The sequence below is a fragment of the Jatropha curcas genome, chromosome 11, assembly GCF_041381405.1.
Source record: "Jatropha curcas cultivar XTBG-Jc1 chromosome 11, XTBG_Jcur_1.0, whole genome shotgun sequence".
Taxonomy (NCBI): Eukaryota; Viridiplantae; Streptophyta; class Magnoliopsida; order Malpighiales; family Euphorbiaceae; genus Jatropha; species Jatropha curcas.
This window is the reverse complement of record NC_143161.1, coordinates 9,086,591-9,109,791: the sequence shown is the minus strand read 5'-3', so window position 1 is coordinate 9,109,791 and position 23,201 is coordinate 9,086,591. Positions and strand designations below refer to the sequence as shown.

The 23,201-nt window shown below is 29.1% G+C and overlaps 1 protein-coding gene and 1 long non-coding RNA gene across 2 annotated transcripts; one reads left to right on the top strand and one right to left on the bottom strand.

Annotated features, from left to right (window-relative positions):
• Positions 1-1,612: 1,612 nt before the first annotated feature.
• On the top strand, positions 1,613-5,616 carry LOC105642477 (beta-glucuronosyltransferase GlcAT14B). The gene is made up of 4 exons (XM_012227319.4): positions 1,613-2,429; positions 2,546-2,621; positions 2,714-2,829; positions 4,651-5,616. Exons 1-4 carry the CDS (start codon positions 1,850-1,852, stop codon positions 5,163-5,165), a joined length of 1,287 nt encoding a protein of 428 aa, XP_012082709.1. The 5' UTR covers positions 1,613-1,849; the 3' UTR covers positions 5,166-5,616.
• Positions 5,617-16,871: 11,255 nt separating this feature from the next.
• Positions 16,872-19,645, bottom strand: LOC110010388 (uncharacterized). Its single transcript, XR_002285364.3, has 2 exons — positions 19,277-19,645; positions 16,872-17,058 (listed from the first exon to the last, which is right to left on the bottom strand). It is a non-coding gene; the product is annotated as an uncharacterized LOC110010388 (long non-coding RNA).
• Positions 19,646-23,201: the final 3,556 nt, after the last annotated feature.

Here is a 23,201-nt window from a genome sequence, read left to right as displayed (position 1 = left end):
TCTATTTGAAAATTTATTTTTGAAAATATATCCAATCAAATTATAGAAGCATAAAAGAATATTAATAAAAAATATATTTTCCTTATTTTTTTATCTGTCTCCTAAATAACATATTTAAATTATAATCAAAATAGAATTAAATATTTAATAAATAAAATATTAAAAATTTTCAAATGTCTCGTTATCATATATATTTATTAAAAAATAAATTTAGTGAAAAATTAGATTTAAATTTTAAATGCTTAATTATTTATAATATTTATTTAAAAAATAAAATTTTTATTCATTAAGAGACATGATGAGTCAAAATAATATTATGGGCAACATAATAAGGAGTAATCCTCCTCTAGACTCACTAAATTAGTGAAACACTTGCGGTCGAGAGGTTTCAAATTTGAGACCTCTCACTACTCAAATAAGTGAGAAAACAATTCGATCACTCATGATTGGCTTAAAAAATAATTTTTGCAAATATATCCAATCAACTAAAAAAATGTAATTTTTAATTGGTTATGATTAAGGTTATTTTAGGATATCCTAAATTTAACCAAGAGTGTTATTGAAAATCCCATTATTTCCCTCTATTCCCACTCTATATGTAGTATAGATAATAATAATATTTATGTAATAACTAATTTAATTAAATATATTATAAACAATCTTTCTCAAAAAAAAAAAAAAATTGTAAACAATAGAAATTAACTGTATTATAAACTAATTTAATGATATGATAACTATTTTGTATAAATTAACTATATATAAATAATAGAACTAATTATTACAATAATTGATTATAATATCATTACATTCCTATTATGATTAAACATAAATAATTACAAATGATACATTATATCAATTGGGTCATTCATAAATAATTTGAATTCCATTCAATAAAAATTTATTTGGCTTGACTCGAGTCCATTTTCTATTTCTATACAAATAAAATTTCAACGTGATTTTTAAATTTCTCTATCAAATGAATTAAAATTGAATTTGAAGAAATTCAACTGATTAAAATTCATTTAATAAACGAATTAAATTTAAACTTTTTAAATTCAATTAAATTTAATTCGTTTAACTATATCATCCTTTAGCACGTGCCTCACTCATTCATTCACTATAATCAGTTTTGAAGTCATCAAATTTTTTTAAAGGTTCAAAACCATCAATTTGATGGATGATTTTAACCAATTTTCTATAAATAAAAAAATAAAAAAAAGAAAATATAAAAATAGAATGTTAGAATCAAAATCAATAATCTAAGAATCAATTCAAAACTAGAAGGATGAATTCAGATTTTAAGTCCAAATTTATTGATTTTCTGAATTAAGATTGTCAATTCGATGAATCAAATCAATCACCTTTAAAAAATCAATCACCTTTGAAAAATTCGTTAATTTTTTTTTCATTAGAACTGTCGATCCTTTGAATTAGCCATCTCTAGAAAGGAAAATTAAAAAGACAAATGAATAAAATGATGGAAATTTTGTTAAAAAGGAAAAATAAATTAAAAAAAATAAAAAAACAAAGGTAATCCAGTGTTTCAAATATTTTAAATGAAAAATTCTTACACATACCACTGTTTTTTATAAATACAAAATGACAAATATACAGGCCTTGTCATCGTCTCCCACTCCCATCATTCACGTTTATTTATTTCTCTTATTAATTTACTCTCTCCTTCAAACATCAAATTACAGGTCTTCTGCAACCAATTTTCTTTCCCCTTCTGTCACGGCGGAGCTTGCCTTTACCAAAGCCGTCCACCACCTTCACAATCATCCGTTTTGACACTCCAGCTAAAGATAAAACCCCCTAATCTTCACCTACACACAACAATCCTCAAGAAATGAAGAGATTGAAGAGTTACTATATGCACTTGCGCCACCACCAAGCCATGGAGCGCAAATGGATCTTCCCATTAGCTATTGGGTCTATAGTATCTCTCTTTCTTCTCTTTCTCACCACACTTACCTCTCCTGATGGAACCCCATTACTCCCTATATACCGTTCTTTCTCTACTTTCAGTTCTAGATTTGTGGAACCAAAGCTGCAACCAATTCCTGTTTCTACTCTCCCTCCTCCTCCTCGCTTCGCTTACCTAATCTCCGGCTCAGCCGGTGATGGTAACATGTTGAAGCGAACATTGCAGGCGCTTTACCATCCCCATAACCGGTATGTTGTACATTTGGACCGTGAATCGTCGGTGGAGGAGCGGTTGGATCTGAATAATTATGTGAAGAATAATCCGGTTTTTGTTAAGTTTGGGAATGTGAAGATGATCGCTAAAGCTAATCTTGTAACTTATAGAGGGCCCACTATGGTTGCTAATACGCTGCACGCGGCGGCGATCTTGTTAAAAGAGGGTGGAGATTGGGATTGGTTTATTAATCTTAGTGCGTCCGATTATCCACTTGTTACACAGGATGGTTAGTGAAATGGATTTGGTTGTTTTATTTTTCTTGTTTTAAATTTTGTTTCTATATTTGGTTTGTTTTAGCTTTTAATTTACTTTTGTTTGATGGGTTTCTTTTTGGTTTAATAGATCTATTGCACACGTTTTCTTATCTGCCAAGGGATCTTAATTTCATTGATCATACAAGTAATATTGGTTGGAAAGAGTGAGTTGGAATTTGATTTTTCTGTTTAAAACTTTACTGTTTTGTAGTTTTCCAAGTTATGGGATTTATTGGATATATTGCCATATTTGTAGGTTTCAAAGAGCTAAACCCATAATTGTAGATCCAGGTTTGTACATGACAAAGAAAGCTGATGTTTTCTGGGTTACGCAGAGGAGGAGTGTACCAACTGCATTCAAATTATTCACAGGTAAAATTTTTATGATTTTTTTTTTTTATGTTCAATTAATGTGGGAGTTAGCTTTTTGTTGCTTTTGTTACATGTCGTTTTTGAGCTAATTAAAAAGCAAAATGCAAAATTGAACGAAGCAAAAGGGAGTAATGGAGGTCAATTTGCATAAAGGTTCCATGAACTCAGAAGGCAGAAAGAGCTCTGCTGAGAAACAAGATTTTTGTCTATTCCCTATGTTCTATTGATTTCTATTGTTATGATTGGGATTATTTGGTGCGATTGACTTTTGAGCTTCTTGCATAAAATTATTCTCTTTTTCTAATGGCGGGATTTGTTGATTTTTTCAATTTTATGACTATGTAGTATAGGTTGTGAAACTTGTGTGAGTATTCATTTGTTCTGTTTTTTCTACATTGATTATTGAATTTGTATCGGTCAGGGATGTATGATCAGTCTTACTAGTTGAGATCTAACATAATGGTAAAGTGAAGCCAATTGTTGATATGGTGTAAGAAGAACATTTTTTTTGAGAGCCAATTGTCTTTCTATATGTCTCTCACCACTTGTATGCAGATATATTTTTGTAGCATCAGTTGCTTGACTTGCTGTCAAATTTGTCCAGACCATATTATAGGAAGAAAGTGTTCAGAAATAAGTTGATCTCTTAGATGCTCTTAGACATATCATTATGACTAGTTTTCATCTCTTGATCAGATTTTGGGTCTGGTTAGCAGGAGGTGAAATTAGGATCTAAGGATGCGATTATGGATCATGATGCTTTTCTTTAATGTAGGCTGATCAAATTCTCTTAGTCGGTTAAAAGAAGGTTGGGAAATTTGGATCTGGGATACTGCAAACCACTTAAGCAAACAAATTAGTGTACAACTGTTCCTATATTGCTGATAGAGCTACTTATGAACTCAATCTGTTGGCTATTAGTTGAGATAGAACAAAGCTGTAAATGGGAATTTCTTTGACATTGTTTCCAACTTGGATATATGGCTCCCTAAGTTCTTTAAGTTTGAGTATGCTGCATAGTGAGAATGAGAATTGAAATGCCCTAGCATTAGATGGCAACTTACTGTAGACAATTCGCAAGATTTTAAAATTCCTAAACCTTTAATTTTGATTTCTAACTATCACTATTATTTAGAAAAGAAAAAGATTCTGTAGTTCCTTAGACATCTGGATCTGGCAAAAGGAAACAAGAAAAGCATTGAATGTGAATGCTTGTTTTCTTCAGGTAGTTTTCAAACAACAGTCTGCTAAAGCTTGAACAAGAAATATTGGTAAATATCGTTTTTCTTTTTGAGAATGCTAAATCATCAACATTTGGTTTGAAACAATTATGCTTGCAAATAACATTATGCTTCATTCTTGCTTGCAAATATATTTGACACTCGACAATGCGGATCGAAACAATTCTCTGTGCATTTTAGTATACTTCTATGTTTTGTAGAGTTGTAGGGTGAAACTTCAAAATGGTTTCAAATCTGTTTTTTGGAGCGAGTTCCTTTGATTAACCCTTGCAGCTTATTAAGCTCTACAGTTAAGACTGCTCGTTGCTGAGAAGAAACAAAAGCCTTACTTTATGATATGGCTGGACTTTCTAAAAATACCCTTAAAAGTTGTTTGATCCTTGAGCTTCATAGTTGTTGGTTTGAGTCTGATGCATGATAGCCTCACTCAGATCTTTTGGGATGCTGGAATTTGTAAATAATTTTCTTTCAAGTAATTTTGAAGTAACAAATTAAATTTGCAAATGATTATTTTATAGGGAATTGAAAATCAGCTTAATTGATGAGGTTATGCTAATATAATTTCTGTTTTCTGTTATAGGTTCTGCCTGGATGGCTCTTTCTCGGCCTTTTGTTGATTACACCATATGGGGATGGGACAATTTACCCCGAGTAGTACTAATGTATTATGCAAACTTCATATCATCCCCAGAAGGTTACTTCCACACTGTCATTTGCAATGCACAAGAGTTTCGCAACACAACTGTGAACAGCGACCTTCATTTCATATCATGGGACAACCCACCTAAGCAGCACCCACACCACCTCACCTTAGCTGACATGCAAAAGATGATCAACAGTAATGCACCTTTTGCAAGGAAATTCCGCAAAGACAATCCTGTGCTTGACAAAATTGATTCTGAGCTCTTATCTCGGGGTCCTGGCATGTTTACTCCTGGTGGTTGGTGCATAGGACGTAAGGAAAACGGAACTGACCCATGCTCTACTATAGGTAATACCACAGTCCTTAGACCTGGCCCTGGTGCAAAAAGGCTGGAGGATTTGATAAGTTCTCTGTTATCTAGCGAAAAATTCCGACCAAGGCAGTGCAAATAGCAACACTTTTTAAAATATAAGATATTATACAAGCCTTTGGGATAGTTTATATCAGGAGAACAGGGAATCTATGATCAACCAATCTGCATTCCTTCTGGTTTTCAGAAAAAGATTGGTGAAAATATACACAATTCTATGGCTACGGTTAGTGGCATGGACGAGGTGAATTTTGTGGAACGAAATCGATTACTGCACCTAGCAGTAGTTCTCCAATGTAATGTCATGGTGTAGAGGACTGAATTCATCCTTGTGACTAGGTGGCCTGAAAGTATTTTTCCTTTTCTCTTTAACTGTATTTCTATGACCAAACCATTCATTGCCGAGCCCTTAATCTTGTGCGTGGCTGATGGTGAAGTAGATGAACATTCGCAAGATTAATGTTAGAAAAAGACAAAAAAAAAAAAAAAAAGCATGAAATTAATGAAATTTTGTTGTACGATGCCTTGTTCCATTGTATGGACTGGTTTACCATCTGGCAAAATTTGTGTTGTGTTACAGCGATGAATTTTCGCTTTTGCTTTGATCCATCAAATATTTTAATTGAATTATATTTATTAAATATTTAAATTTGAAAAATTAAATTAATTAAATATTTTTTAAATAGTTGAAAATGTTGAAGTTGTCATTTCAAAAGCTATATTAATAGTTTGGAAATTTATATAATATTATTAAGATTTATAATTATAAATATATAATAAATCGTTTATAAAATTTAGTTCAGGTGAATTTATATATCCACGGTAAATAATTTTGCTCAAATTCAAATTCCTAGTCAAGCTTTTATTGTCCTGCTTGGACTTGAGTCTGATTGCTGGAAATTTCCACACTAGAATAGTTTTTGTTTTTCTATAAGAAACGTGTCTTGTTTGTCCAACGGCATTCTAGTGTGTAATCATTCTCAAGTACCAAACTTTGTCCACGGATGGATAAGGATTTCTGGTTTGATTTGAAATAAACTAAAAGAAACAAATGGAAATGAAAACCAAACCAAATTAAAATTAAAGACCAAAAGTCTAGAAATAATCTTTTTAGATCAATTATCCATCCTGGTATAAATTCATGAGCAAAATTAAATCTTCTTTCAAATTGAATTTTTTTGGTTTAGTCTATTAGACTTTTTTTTTTTATATTGAATTGGGCTTATATTTAGAAATTAAAAATAACTATTAACCAATTGAGAAGTGAAAACAATTTAAAATCCAAATCTAATTTTTGGTAAGGAAACAAAGTAGAATAAAATAAAAATGAAGTGCAATCACGTATTGGAGGTACGATGAAACAATAGGTTCTCTTTAAATTAGTTACACAGTAAGGATTGCTTTCTCTTTTTCATAAATTTGACAATTTGACAGAAATCTCAAATTTTAATTCTATGGAAATGTTTATGATTGAAAGGCAGGGATAACATTGTAGGCTACACAACACTTCACTTTAAATAACATTCATTAAATTGGTGATAACATTCATCACATTGTGGACCCAAATTCGAGACCTCTCATTCCCTACACCTTCGACAAGACATGGAAAAATCAACCAAGCCACATTTGATTGATGATAACTGTATTTTCACATGAGGCTCAATATATAAATTAATATCCATAATCTTACAAGAAAATTTTATAGTAAGAATTTCAATTTTTAAGTTGACCTGTGAAATCTTTCAACTCTTAGAACTACATTTATTAAATATTTCAACTTATAAAATTATAGTTAATGCATATAATTTTATATAATTTTTAATTATTAAATAAATGTTTAATAAGTGCAAGGTTATTTCTATCACGTAAAAGATATTTTATTTATTTTTTGATTTGAACTATCAGACAATGACTTTCATAATTTTTTTAATCATTTAATAAGTGTTCAATAAGTATAATTTTATGACGCTGCTCTTCCTCCCCCTCTCTCTCTTTCTCTCAAAATCTAAAACCTAAAACGTCTCTTTTCTTTTTCCACGGGCAGCCACTGGTGAGTTCTCACCAATGGTCACCCCTTTACTTTTTTGTTTGTTTTTCTTTGTTTGCAAATAATCCTCAGACATGTAAGTAAATCTGAATTATTGTCGCCCAAATATTAAGATTTATTATTTTCATATTTTAGAATTTTGTTCTCAGATCTAATTCTGAATTATTGTAATCACCATTATAGTAATTTTGTCTAGCGTTTTTTATTATTTGGATAGTTATGCAGAAAGAAGTGTAGATCTCCTCTCCAATAAAAGGAAGAAATTTGGAGGTAATCAGAGGACTTGTTAAAAAAAATGGAATTGAACAGTGGCCATAAATAGCCACCAAGTGGAGCAAGCGATCACTTATGACACAAATATTATACTCTGTCAACTCGATCAAATACTTCAAATCAAGATTGTGTTTTTTTTTTTAATTTTTTTATATAAGTGGTTTATTATTAGACTTTTTATACAAAATTATAAAAACATTTTAATCTGTATCTCATATCTATATACAGTTTAGAATTAATAAAATTTCTAGTTTGATTTTTCTCAAAAAAAAAAAAAAATATAATTTTATAAATTGAAATATTCAATAGGTGTCATTTTTAAAAGTTAAAATATTTAATATTTGTAGTTTTATAAATTTAATGATTACTAGATAAATATAAAAATTGAGAGTAGTACTAGACTTTTTTTTTTTTAATAGAATGTATTAGATATGAATTTATTTATTTGGTCTTTTATATAAGATTGCTAGGTAGCCATTGATATCAACTGGGAAGATCCTAACTAGACTACATATCAACTAATATTTATTTGCATTAGGCATGGTAGGTTTGGTGAACCGATAACTTCATTTCATCGAATCAGTGGTTCAAGTTCCTTCAAATCATGAACATTAATCATGTCACATCCCGACTAAGTAAAGCGGTTCAAAGTGAGCGGGTAAAGTAAAATTCATGGCAAGTTTTTAAGATAGCGAGACTAACGAGAGTAATGGAATGCGGGGCTAGCTAGAGTAGTGAATAATGATGAGGAGTTCAATGCATTAAATTTGGAAAATTTACTCGATGAGATGGGTTGTGTGTTCTATTGACCTCTTTTGATATTTGACCAAGTAAGTAGTTTAAACTATAGGGGAGATGCTTCCGGATTTTCAGTAAACCAATTATAAAAACTAGATTAATTTTTGTAACAGGCATGAACTAGTCAATCAAGAGTATAATGATGATATTAAGTTAGAAAAGATAGTTAAATAAAGGAATGGTTAGTAAACTAATTAGTGTTAGAATATATAGTTATAGAATTATCCACGAATAAAGTGAATAAGATATGTATGCTAAAATAAAAAAAGGTTAGATATAAGATGATATAGATTAGATTGCACAAGTAGAATTCTCATTTACACTTTTTCCATCACATATCCTGTGGATTTCAAGAAACCATACCACGATCAACAAGGGATCAAGAGAAGGAGAATATCTTTCGGTTAAATTATAAACTGTGAGGAATGTTAGATAATTTGAATTGTCCAATCATATTGCATTCATACATATATACATATTTGTAATAAGCATGCATACATGATTTATAATGCCATCTAATATTATTCTTATAAGGAAAAATTACAGTACGATCCCTGTGGTTTGAGAAATATAACTAGTCCGTTCTTATTTTTTAAAAAATATATTAATTTGTCCTTATTGCTTCCGTTACACTATTAGGTCATTTTATTCAATTTTTGCATCTTTTCTGTTAAGTTAACAAGAAAACACAGAGGTCAAAGGAAATATACTAAAATATTATACAGGAAAAATTATAGTTCAGTCCCTATAATTTGAAAATTACAACTAGTCTGTTCTTGTATTTTTAGAAACAGAAGCGATATCATCATTTCATAGGGTACATAACGGAAAAGATGTAAAAATTAGACGGAAGGACCTTATAGTCCGATGGAAGTAAAATACTCATTCCGTCCCATTTTGTTTGCATGGTTTGACAAAACACACACATTAAGGATTTAGTCAACAAAAGTTATTTTGCTCTTTTTATCCTTAACTTATTAAGATATTAATAAAAATCCTTCATTTAATGACCAATCATAAAGGTTATTAAGGGAAAAATAATTATTTACATATCTAATTTTAGAAATAATAACCTTAGGTTATGAAAACCCGCAATGAGTGACACCATATAGCTTCCGTACCAAGTTATTATTCTCATGTAATTTATTACATTTTTCATATCAAAAAACCCTTATGCCGATAGTGATTAATGAAATAAATCAATCCAGGGGAGAAACTCTGCTTGGAAGCATTAAGTTCGATAATAAATCATACTTTGAACAAAGAAAAACAAATCTAATATTATAAATTGGAAAAGAAATTAAGCTACATCAAACTCCTAGTATGAGAATTTAGTTCGACATAGTAATTAAATAAAACTCAATAATACTTGAATAAAATTCCATAATTAATCAAAATAATGAACGAATAAAATAAGTTTAAGAGTTTAGAGATAAAAACTAGGCAACAAATAATGTGGACGGCTTCCTTGAATCTTGGCACAAATTTTGAATGCTTGAAGTATTTTAGAGAGAGAAGAACAATAGAACAAGAATTGTCAAAAACCGGAGATGCCTTTATAATGAATGACCCCTCTCTTTATATAGATTTTCTGGGAGAAAATCCGACTCCGTTTAGGAAATAGAATCCTTATTAAGTAAGAAATCTTTTTGGAGATATGAAACTATTTAGGCTTTGATTTCTTCTTAATTAGGACTCTTCCATCTTCCTAAATAGGATTAGATCTTGATTTGTACGTCAGGAAAATATCTGAGGTGGGCTCATGTAAGTTATAAAAAACTGGCTAGCGTTCTCGATTTAAGACAGCACCTAATTCGTAGCACGGGCGTGCTGTTTTGCACGGTCTGGGCGTGCTAGAGTCTGAGTTCTATGGATGATTCAGCACGGGCCGTGCTCTGCGACACGTCCAGAGAAGAATTTGTGGCACGGGCATGCCCGATGCTAGGCTCTGACTTTCCAAGATGAAATGCATCACGAGCGTACTTAAGTAAGCACTCCCTAAGGTCTTCTTAGGCACGAGCGTGCTAGATAGCACGGGCTAACCGTGCTAGAGTCTGAATCTCCACTTGATTTTCCTTAAGTTCAGCACAGACGTGCTAATGTGCACGGGCAGGGCGTGCTAGAACCTGAGTGTTTTGCTTTATTTTGCTCATTTCTGTGCCAAAACCCTATAAATTTCTTTAAGATCAAGTGAGTTATGATTCAATGATGCTTTACATAAGAATATAAATAAAACTAAATAAAAACTAATTAAAGTAATTAAAACTACTAAAATTTCTAATAAAAACTATATTAAAAAATACTATAAAATAACGTCTATCAAGAAACCTTGCAAACATTTTGGGATATCCAAAAAAGGAATAACAAGCAAACAAAATGGGACGGAGGGATTATAAGGATAAATTAGTATATTTCCTAAAAGACAAGGGCGAACTAATTGTGTATCGCAAACTACAAGGTTCACACTATAATTTTCCCTTCTTATAAATGTATATCTTGAATTAATTAATTATGAGTTTTGCATTTTGATTTAAATATTGTTTGTGTTGTGCTTGGATGGTTTGAGATGAAGCATAATCACTGTAGATATTAGCTGCGATCAGAGTTGTCGTAAAGCCATTGGCAGAGATTAGAGTCCCCGTAATATTGATGGCAGTGGGTTAGAGTCCCTTTCCAATCGCTCAGCTAAATGGTGAGAAAAAATAATTTTGGCGGACTGTAATTGGGTGGGTATGTGCAATACAGGAGATAAAATCTATAAATTAGAAATCCTCACTTCATAAGACCGTGTAGGATCTAGCTCTACTCATTGAGTTGAGATGCTCACCTCTGTCTCAATTATATTTTTTTTCAAATTGCAGATTTAATCTTAATTCTAGTCCTTCTATAAATGACCAAATAGAAAAACTTGAAATATGATTGAAGTGAGCATAACATTTAAATCTTATTGTAATTTAGTTAGTTTCGCAATTGAGGAGGATATGTGTATTGAGATATAATATATTAAAGTTAATATTGTACTTATAACTTTTTTTTTTTTTTTTTTGGAAGTCAATATTGAACTTATAGCTTAATAATATGTATTAGGGGCAACTTAACAAATGACATAAATGAAGTTTCAAATTAAACAAAATGTCAAAAAAGATTAGAAATTAAGATAATGTCAATTTTTTTGGTAAAAAAAATCACTAATACCCAAAGTAACCTTAGTGATCAAAATCAACTGTTAAACCAAAACTAAGAGAGTCAACCCTAAAACTAATCGCCTCTCCTTCAACCCATGACAACGAGCACAACTTTCTTCAACCCATAAAAAACTTGGATCCTCCAATCTCCACGGCGCATAAACCTTGCGAAACCAGAAGAAAAATCTTCAAACTTATTATGAAGCATTTATAGAATAAAATTTATACTTTCATTTCCAAAATTGAAGAAAAAGCAGTCTGAGAATCTAGGTTTTTTTTATTAAACAGCACAACCTCCAAAAATCATCAAGCATTTATAGAATAAAATTTATACTCTCATTTCCAAAATTGAAGAAAAAACAGTTCGAGAATCTAAGTTTTTTTTATTAAACAGCACCAACCTCCAAAAATCAGAAAAGTTAGAAAAAAAAGACTAGGTATACATACAAAATAATTATGTGGTTTCATTTCCATAATTGAAAAAACGAACAACTGAAAAATTAAGTTTTACGATTTAACAATAAATATAGTATATATAGTTCTCTGGTTCAACGATAGATACAATATATATACATATAGGGTATATATAGTATATATATTATACAGACACACACACACACACACTTAATACACTTGATCAAACCAAGTAAATACAATATGTATGTATATATATATATATATATATATATATATATATATATATATATATTGTGTCATTATCAATCCAAACAGAATTGAGAGTTCTATCTTATCTCTTTAAAGCATAAACAACATCCGTGACGGTGATAGCTTTTCGGCGAGCATTGAATTGCTTATATGCTTTTATAAATACGAAATTGCAGAGGAGAAACGAAATACAAAAAAATAAAGAAATCATTGAAGAACAGAAACGGTTGATGCAATGAACATATCCGACAGGTAGAGGAGAAAGAAAACGAACATAAAGAAGAAATGAAAGAAGAATGAGAAATAAAAAGAAAAGATAAAGTGATCGCTTGCCATTAAAAATGGTAGGCTAAAAAACATCCAAACAGAAAATAAAAGCCATGTTAAGTAAAAGGACAAATAAATAAATCACTAATAAATTTGATATTATTTTAATTGTTTAGGTCAAAATGACATTTTTTTAATTAAAGTTTTAAAATCTGATATCTACTGTAATATCCCTATGTATTATAGCAATATGGGTCCAGTGAATTGTTGATATGAGTTATTTTGTTGAAATGAAATGGGCTTGATGAACCTTTGTTGAGATATTATCTTTTAATGTTGTAATGGGCATGAGGCAAGTTTATTTGAACATGAAAGCTTATGTACTATTTAAGGTTTATTACAACCTTTGGTCAACTCAAGTCCTAGCGCGGGTTCGGGCTAAGATGATGGATCGTTATACTTAACCTGTCCGTAAAGTATATGTTTTAATTTTATTTTTAGAGCAGACAATTTCAAACTAGTTTCAATTTCAATTGTAGTTCAAACTGGCCTGGACATGTTACTCACTATTGGGTGGTCGATTTGATTTGCTGAGGATGGGCCGAACTGTACATTGGTGTTAGGATTCTAGGCTCCACTTTGCCAAGGTCGCAAATTATTCTTCCAAGCCTGCATGGATGATTAATGGACCAAACCGAGTTGTAAAAGAAAGACCTAGAAATTGGTGATCATAACTAAATTGAACTCGAGTCAACCCAATCGGATTAATGAATTTGTCAAAAAGTTTAAAGTGGCAAGTATTCTCTTTAAAAATGAGATAATTAATTTTGCATTTGATAAAAAGAAAACATTTTCATGACAAAAATATTCAAATTCTCTAAAAATATTTTAATTGTCTTCCATTTATTTAAACAAATGAAACTTTAATAAATATTAACTAAATAATACATCCACAAAACTTTAATAATTTACCTATTTATTCTTTTACAATAAGAGTTAATTTAATCCCATGAGTAATTCCAACTGCCCTTCTTTTCTCATTAAAGAAAGACCAACTATTTCTAATTCCTATTTATAAAACAAAAATATACTCCATCTGTCCCATTTTGTTTGCATAGTTTGACAAAACATGCATATTAAGAATTTAGTCAATAAAAATTATTTTTGCCCTTTTTCACCTTTAACTTATTAAGATATTAATAAAGTCATTCATTTAATGACCAATTATAAAGATTATTATGGAAAAAATAATTATTTAAATGAATAAATTTAGAAACATTGCAAACGTTTTGGGATATCTGATAGATCTTATTTTTATAGTGTTACTAATATAGTTTTTATTAGGATATTTATGGTTTTAATTATTTTAATTAATTTTTGTTTAAATTGATTTATGTTTTTAATAATTCTTCCTTGAATTTTATTTAACTTGATTTGAAGGGTTTTTATAGGATTTTATTAAGAAATTAGCTAATATTTGCTTCAAAGAAGAATGGAGCTGAAAAAGGAAGAAAAAGAGTAGAAATACACTGAGGCAGTGGAGTACACGGCCTCTTCATCCCATGACACGACCATGTTCCAATAGTGCTGAATTTGTATCTTGGGCCGAAATTCTCTGCCAGCCTTGTGTTAGGAGTCAATTCTAAACATGTTTGTACATAAATTTACATGGAAACAATTGTGGGACCTTCTTTAATTGGTTTCTAATTTTATTTAGTCAATTGAGACTCTTAATTAAGAAAAAAATACAATACTAAATCAGTCTCCTACTACAATAATATTTCTTCCTTAATAAGTCAGCTGATTGGAAGATAGGTCTTGAAGTCACCCAATGAAGTCTATATAAAGAGATATCTCTACACAATAAAAGGATGGATACACATCACATTCATTATTCCATATTCTATTCTCTACATCGTTTCTCTTTACAAGACTTCAAGTAATCAAGTTAGAGATCAAGATTTAAGAAAGGTTACAAGCCAATTGTAGACTAGTTTTTATTTATAAATTCTCTTCTTGTTTTATTTTCAATATTCATGTTGATTATGAGAAATTTACAAGTTTATTTGGGTTTAATTTATTTACTATGTCGAACTAAATTCTCATATTAGGATTTGATCTAGCTTAATTTTAATTCTAATTTATAATATTAGATTTGTTTTTCCTTATTCGTAGTATAATTTATTATTGAACTTAATACTTGCAGACATAGTTTCTTCCCTGGATTGATTTATTTCGTTAATCACTTTCCAGAGAAAGGTTTTTGGCAAGAAAAAAGGTGATAAATTACATGAGAATAATAACTTGATGCGGAAGCTACATAGTTTGACTCTTGGGGAGTTTTAATAAGTTAATAACCTTAAGTTATGAATTCATAAACAAATATAAATTTAATGATTTAATTCATGTTTGATTGTGCTATTGGAAGATAGGTAATTAAACCGAGTGAAAATAGCTAATAATACATCGGGAGAGCTTGTTAGTGACTTTAAGGTTGTTTCTCCTTCTTGAACAATTAAAATTGATTATCAAACTAATAAATTAAATTGGATAAAATTAAGTGAAGTCAAAATTCCTATTAACTTTTAATCTTTGATTTCTTTTTCATCAAATTATCTTGCTTGATTATTTTTTATTCTCTTTTATTTCTTTTAAATTAATTTCTTAGAATTTATTCTCCTTATTGTCATTCAAATAATAGTAGGTTAATATAATTTTGATACTTAGTATATAATTCTTGTGGGAACGATACTACTCATTCTTTATTACTTGTTGCGATTTCGTGCACTTGCGAATTTGCCTTGTCAAGTTGTTCAATAAAAAATAACAAACAAATAAAATGGAACGAAATGAGTATAAAATATAAAACTAATCTAGTGGAATCAAGATATAATAATAGGTGTCGTTGCATATTTTACATAAGCAACTTATGAGCCTAATTATTAGGTGTTATACGCATCAATATAAGTCGTTTTGGAGAAGTTTTTTTTTTTTAAATGCATAAAAGTCATTTTGAGAATATTAATAAGTAATTGATAATATATTTTAAATTTTCATCTTTATTTATATTAAATATAATAATTTTTTATAAATTTTTAAAAGATAATTTAATCAAATTAATGAATATTTTTGTTATAATTTGCTAATCACTTTTTTAATTATCGCCTAACAACCTTAAACAATTATATGTGTGGATAGAAGGCACAATATTTTTCATAGTTCTTGTCACTGCTTAACTACTTAATACTTACTATTTATTTATATTTATATATCTAATTAATTAAATATATAACTTTTTTTATTCTCCACAGAGGAATTGATGGTGCTATGTGTATGGCAAGCTAGTTGCCACGACAACAGAATCTTGTCTCCTCATATTTATTTTTAGTTAAGAGTTGTACAATGACTTATTTATTAATTAAATAAGCTATATATATACATTACAACCTTAAACAACGACATGTGTGTTTAATTTGAATTTAAAAATAGCTGAAAGAAGGTGATATCTAGTGAAGGGAGGAAACCAAATTAATACTCTCCATTCCATAGTTTTGTCCTAATTTAACTTATATTCTAATATAGTTTAATTTATATTGTTACACTATAATTTTTATTTTGTTTTTTGAGAAATTCATAAACTTGTCCCATATTATATCAAAAATTAACTATTTTATCTCTCTGTTTCTTGAAATACATTGTTTTCTCCTAATGTATTGATTCTGTCTAACTATTTCTTCGTTCTGTTCATATTTTCATTATTTCCTGTTAAATTTAAAAGAAAAGATTAAATTACCCTTTTGAGTTCTTTAATGATTTCAAAGAAACTAAGCTAAAAGGCTGAAATTTATCTCTGATTTTTCTGAAATAACAAAAATCTAGCTACATTCCTTGTTTTCGTTTTCTCCTTATTTTCTTTGCAGCAGGACGAAATTTTTTTATTGTTTTCCTCCATTTTTGCTTACTATTTGTACTATATTGATGTCAACGACAAGGTTAAGTTTTAGGCTTGCTTCTGCCTTAATTGGGATTTTATTTAAAAAATTATTTCCCAATCTAATGCCGAATAAAAACTATTTATCAATCTAATATTTGTCATGTCATGGAGAGAGAGTGTGTTGTATTGAAACTACCAATTGAGTTGATGATTTCAGTGCAATAGGAAAAGTAAATCATACTGACAAGCAGTCAAAAAAAAGTAATTATATAAATAAATAATAATTTTTATTTTGTATTGAAACCATCAATTCAACTGGTGGTTTCAACACAAAATGAAAATTTTAATTTGTCAAAGTTGTCTTTTCACTAAAACACATAATTCATTTAGTGGTTTTAGTGCAACTATGGAAAGTGGCCACTATTAAGCAAAAAGTACACATGAGAATATTGTTTTGTAAATAGTCCACCATATTAACTAATGGTTTCAATAAAAAAATATTTATTTTCTCAAAGTATTTTTTTTACCAAAACAAACATAGCATCTGGTGATTTTAGTTTATAAATATTTCAAGTTAAGTAATAATAATATAAGTTTTTTTACACAATTACAAATTACTAAAAGTAATAAAGTGCTTCGAGTTTCACTTGTATTATGTTAAAAATGTCTTAATAATTAGTACATGAAAGATTAATCATATTAATGTCTACATGTCCTCATGTACAATATCTTGGAGGCCTTCTATTATAATTTAGGTTTCGGCATACTGCATCTTCTCTGATGTCTTGATATTCTTTTCCATATACTAGAAACATACACTAAAAATATTCACTGCATCTAAAAAAATATAACAATATATTCTAGAAATATATTAAAATCATATACTAAAAATATACTATAAATATTCCCGGCATCAAGAAAACAACATCTAAAATATTATATTAGAAATATTAACAACATCTAGAAATATGTTGTAACTGTGTAAAAAAACTTATGTTGTTATTAACTTAAAATATTTATAAACCAAAACCACCAAATGATATGTCGGTTTTCGTGAAAAAATATATTGAGTGAATAAATATTTTTTTTTATTGAAACCATTAGTTCATTTGGTGGACTCACCATTCTCGCGTGTAGTTTTTGCTAACTAATGGTCACATCTCATAGTTGCATTAAAACCACCAAATGAATTATGTGTTTTAATGAAAACGCAAATTGAAAACTTAAAATTTTGCTTTTGTATTGAAATAAAAATTATTATTTATTTATATAAAAATTATTTATCTAATAATCAAAGCATTAATTAATGCATAAGTGGAAGATTAAAGATTGATATAGAGTATTAATTTTGTTTACATTAAGATTTATGTAATGGTAAAAATAGTCTGACTAATACATTTGTTGAGAAAAAAAAATTAAATAAAGGTAAAAAAAATTTTAAATATTATTCACTTTTAGAAAAAGCAAGAAACATGACAAAATTTTGACACAATATCAGAATGAGAGGTAGGATAAAGATTAAGGGACGAAAAAAATTAAAAAAAATAAAAAAAGCCATCCTTTGTTTGCTACAGAGGAATATAAAATATACATAAAATATATTGTATTAGATAAGAAGACAAAGGGTGTATATTTACAGAATCTAATTTAAAAAATAAATAAAATAATTCCTATCTACCAAAAAGAAAAACAAAAATGATGAGAAAAACACAAATGATGAGATAGTCTTATTAGCTCATAGATATTGACATCATGTGGATGATGATGAATGAGGCATAACTACAAACTTGGATTGATCAAATTGGATTAATTAAATAGACCTTTCCATGTTGTATGGAAAATGACATCCACCTTGACAAAGTCAAGAAATTAATAGGTAGTTGTTTACATCTTTATCATAATTTAGTAAAAAAATAAGGAATTTATAGCATAAAATATATTATTTAATTAGACATATTATTAGTATTTTCAGGGGACCAATTTGAATACTTCAAAGAAGTTTTACATATTTGTAATTTTTATACTTGCAAAATTTTTTTTAAAAAAAAGGGGCTTGCCCCCCCTTAAAATTATCTCTGTATGAGTGAAATTCTTGATGGGAAACCTTTAGAATATTAGGATTTTATAATTGCAGATATAATGGGAAAAAATGTAAATTACATAATGATCCTTGGTATACAAAAATATTTAAAAAATAAGTCTATTCAAATATAATTATTAAGACTAACTCAACCGATAGACAGTGATGACGCAATTTAACTGATCGATTTCTGAAGATTTTGTGATCAAAGAATTTATTAATAAAATATTCGTCAGTAAATGAAGAGCCAAATATTATCACTTAATTTTTTTATTTATTATTAACGGTCTATCAACCTATTTCAATGGATCAAAAACGAAAAGTATAGATAAACTTATTTTCATCGATATTTTCTAATTTGCACATATCCCTTACCCTAAAGGATAGGTGGAATCTCTAATCAGGTAAGCCACTGATATGCCTTCAAACTGTCCTAAATCTATTGGAGAGCCACTGAGGGACCTACCTATTTAGCCTAATTAATCAAATTACATTTACATACATTGGAAATTTATAATTTTTATGGTGTGTGAAGTCTAATTCATAATGCATTTTATTCTACCTAACAAGTTAATGGCAAAAAAAAAAAAAAAAAAAAAAAGTTTGCTTGTATCACACATGAAGAAGGATCGTCGAGTGCCTCCGGGTCTTGAACTTGTGACATCTAGATCATAATAACTTTTAGGTTATAAGTGGAGTAACTTTGCCATTTCGATATTCTCTTTGTAATATAAATCAAGAAAAAAAAAAAAAGCAATGAATGATAGCAAAAGGTATAAAAATGGAGATAAAATGATAGAAATTATAAATTAATATAGGGAAAGAAGGAGGGGATGGAGAACCAGTTGAACAAGTAAAGCAAAAATAACAAAAAATTTGCATATATCTATTGTCCTAACAAAAAAACCAGGATAATACGTAAAAGAAAGAAGATTAAGAATACCTGCATTAATGAGAAAGTTGAGAAACTATCAAGAAAAGAGATGTTGACAGAGGAGAGGATAGAAGTTGTAGGGAATCTTGTCATAGGACGCTGGCACTTGCAAACACCTAGTTTATACAAAGGCGTGCAGATGCCACCGCTCCTGCGACAAGACTCCCTAACCCCTTTTATTTCCCACTATTTGTATCACCAATCTCTTAAGGTAAAAGGAAAGGATGGAGCTATGCAAATAGAAAGAGGTAGAGAATATGGAGGCAGGCAGGGCAGGGTGCTTTTTGTGTGGAAGTTCTGGGCTATGTATATAGGTGAGGCAATCGTTTTATGGAGAGGTCAAGAAAATCAAGCCTCAATTGTCTTCTAGCTAGAGGAGACACATGCGTTCCACTTTCCATGTCCAAATTTGTATCGAACTTCAGTATACATGAAAAGTCTTTCGTCAACTGGTTTGCAACTCTATTATTTGACTTTAATCTTATACCTTCCATGTGTCCCTTCTATAATGGGTGAATGGACCTCATTATTTAGGTTTTTCTAATAATATTCCAATTCTAATAGTGGTCCCTTTAACACTTATCCCTACATATATAGTTTCACATGTGAAAACAAAGTTTAAATTTAAATAGGATTGTGACTAAGTGCAAATCAGATTAGGCGGTTTCTGATAATAAGATTTGAATACCAATTGATTCCATTCATATAATAAATCAATATAAATAAAATATTTTTTTAAAAATTATTCTCATTTTATCTTTTTCTCCGGTGAAAAGTCGAAAATACACTTATTTTAATAAAAATTATTCTTTATAAATTTAATATATGATTAGACTCGTCTACACGAGGCAATACATTTTCAAATGTCCTCAACGCTCCATAACACCTTGAAAAAGAGTGCCAAAAGGTTCTGAAAATCATGAATTTCAAGGAAATGAAGGTTAGAAAAAGGGAAATTGCATCTCCACACACAATAATCATGAACAGAAGTATTTAATTGCTATATATATATATATATATATATATATGTTGTGAATATGATCTTGTTATGTTCTAAAGTAACTTTTTTAACCTTGTCTTTATTTGTTAGCAACAAACTTTAAATTAAAAAGAAAGAAAGAAAAAGAAGAAAAGAAGAAAAGAAGAAGTGGTAACATATGTTGAGTCCATGCATGCATGCTAAAGTAACAATTTGCTAAACATTGAAGAGCTCTTTTATTGGGAAATCATTAAAGAGCATTTTCTTTATTAAAATTCTTTGGTCCTTTCATGGTGGGGTCTCTTTGAATATTCAATGTTTTGGTCCTCTTGATTCTCTTTGAATACTCCATCGCTACACCTTCTCGATCTCTCTTTCTTTCTTTTTCTTATTGGTCAATTTTCTCCCTTGCATTTTAAATCTCAATAATCTATAATATAAACACAGATACGATCACATTTACATGTATATATTGACGAAAATCTTAATAAAAGTCCACCCCAAAACATCTCTCATACAATACCAGTATAAATTCAGGTTTTTCATACTCAGGGCAAAGCTAAGATAATTATTTTAAGGAGCCAAATAAAATTTTTTAATTTTTTAGGGGCGAAATATAACTTTTTCTATATTTTAAAGACTGCAATGTAATTTTTTATAAGAAATTTTCCTTTTTAAATTTGTCTTGGAGTGTTTAGGGCCCTTCAGAGCTCAAAGCTCCGCCCTGTAAATATCGTATGTGAAATTTGAATCCAAGTCTCTAAGGAACATATGTTAATAAAATTCATAAAGAATTAAATTTATAATAGGTTTAATTTACTTTAATACAAAATGAACTAATTAAATTACTTTTTTCGCCATACATATATACATATATATTTTTTTATTTAACCAATATGAAATCGATTTTTAATTATTTTTAGTTTATTAGTCAATTTGGTCTGGCTGCTAGTAATTGATTATACCGGTGAAGAACATTGACTCAGTATTATTAAAGAGTCTCTTACAGATTGTGATATTTGTGACATTGACGAGTTAGCTACATTTCCACTAAAATCTAATTTTTTTTGAAAAAGAGTTGAAATCTTTAAAAATTTGTTGAAAATTTATAATTTTATATAATTCACTTCGTACAATCCCTTTTTCTATATTATCTTCTATAAGTAAAGACATTAATGTCGTACTCTTGCATTGTTAGAATAGAATATATAATTGTTTGTTCGATGTCGTTTTTATATGTGGAAGAAGGTTAAAGGTTGCATGTGAAATGCATGGCTCGGAATAATCAAAAGTTAATAGGTAATTAGCTGTATTTACTCTAGAATTTGGACTTATGTGACCAAATGCCAAATAATAAAAACTTAATTGGTAAGTAACTATTTATTTCCTTATGTTTGATAATATTGTTATCATATCAATTTGTCTGTATTAAACGATCAGGGCCGACTTAGCTAGAATCCAACATGTCGGCAATGGCGGAATTAGAGGTGAGTCAACGGTCTAATTTTTTTTTTTTTGAAATTTATCTTATAAAATTTTATTTTTTACTTATAAAATAGTAATTTTTTTTTATACTCTGTAAATTTTGAAAATTTTTTTATACCCCTCTAATTAATTTTCTGGTTCCGGGCCAAAAATTTAAATAGCCGTATGATTGTATAATTAAAAAAAAAAAAATCAAATTGCACTTGATAATCAATATTCATGTTTAAAATATACTTAAAATGGAATTTAACCATCATACATATATGTAGCATATAAAAAAACGAGCATGTCGCTCTTTTAAGTCATGAAAATAATTTATAATTGAATCCACAGTAAAATTTTTCAGTAATTTATTTCTTTATAAATTGTAACAAATAATTAGAAATGAATTTATTTTCAATCTTGTTACGAAGCTTTGTTCTTAATTATATTCATAGTTGAAAACAATCGCTCTGTAATAACTGTAGAAACTGAAAGAGTTAGAATAATAGTCAATAATTTATATACGAGTAGATAAATCTCAAACTTTCTTGTTTTCACCATCTATTGACACAAATCAAAAAAATAGTTGATAATGTTTCAAAATCAGAAGATTATCGCATAGGATCAAAATACTCAAATTGCATCCTCAATTGCATCATCTCCTATTCAGCAAAGTTTGAGGATAAAGTTTTTGTACCAATTGACATTTCACCTATGGGAGAAAACCGTGTGGGTTTTGCCAATCTAGTAGGGGATAAAATTGGCTTCATTCTAAGCGGATAATTTCTATGATGGTTGGAGTCGGTCATGACATTGACTGATACACAAAATGATTTCACCTTTGCAATTAAGTCATCTCACAATTTGAATTAGTAACTTAATAGACGAAACAAGATGCATTTTATTTAAAATGTCTTGAGATTGAAATTGTAAAGTTTAGCAAAGTAAATTTGAAAGCTCAAGAATTCTTCTCATAAAATGTAAAATAAAAGCAAATTCAAAAGAAATTGATGCCTCATAAGCTGCATCTGCATCTCCATACTGAGTTGTACTAGCTTCATCATCAATGATATTCAATAGAATTTCACATGTTGCACTAAATATATTAATCAAGCTAGAAACATATCTTAAATACGAACTCCATTGAGTATCTCCTGGCATTTGCAAACAACTAATTTGATTAAGTCCTCTCCGACTTTGAAGCTAATTAATAGCAAGTAAATGAATAATGTTTCTAGTATTTTTGTTGATCATTATGCACTACATTACGCATGAAACTCAACTTAGTGAAAAATCATGAATGGAGATAACTTCTTTTGGTATAGCAACTAATGCTAGTTGCAAATGATTTGCCATAAAATGAATATAGTAAGCATAAGGGTATACACTTAAAATCAAAGCCAATAACCCATTCCACTCTCCTCTTATATTATTTTTACCACCATAACCTTACCCTTTGATGTTTTAAACATCAAGATTATATTGAGA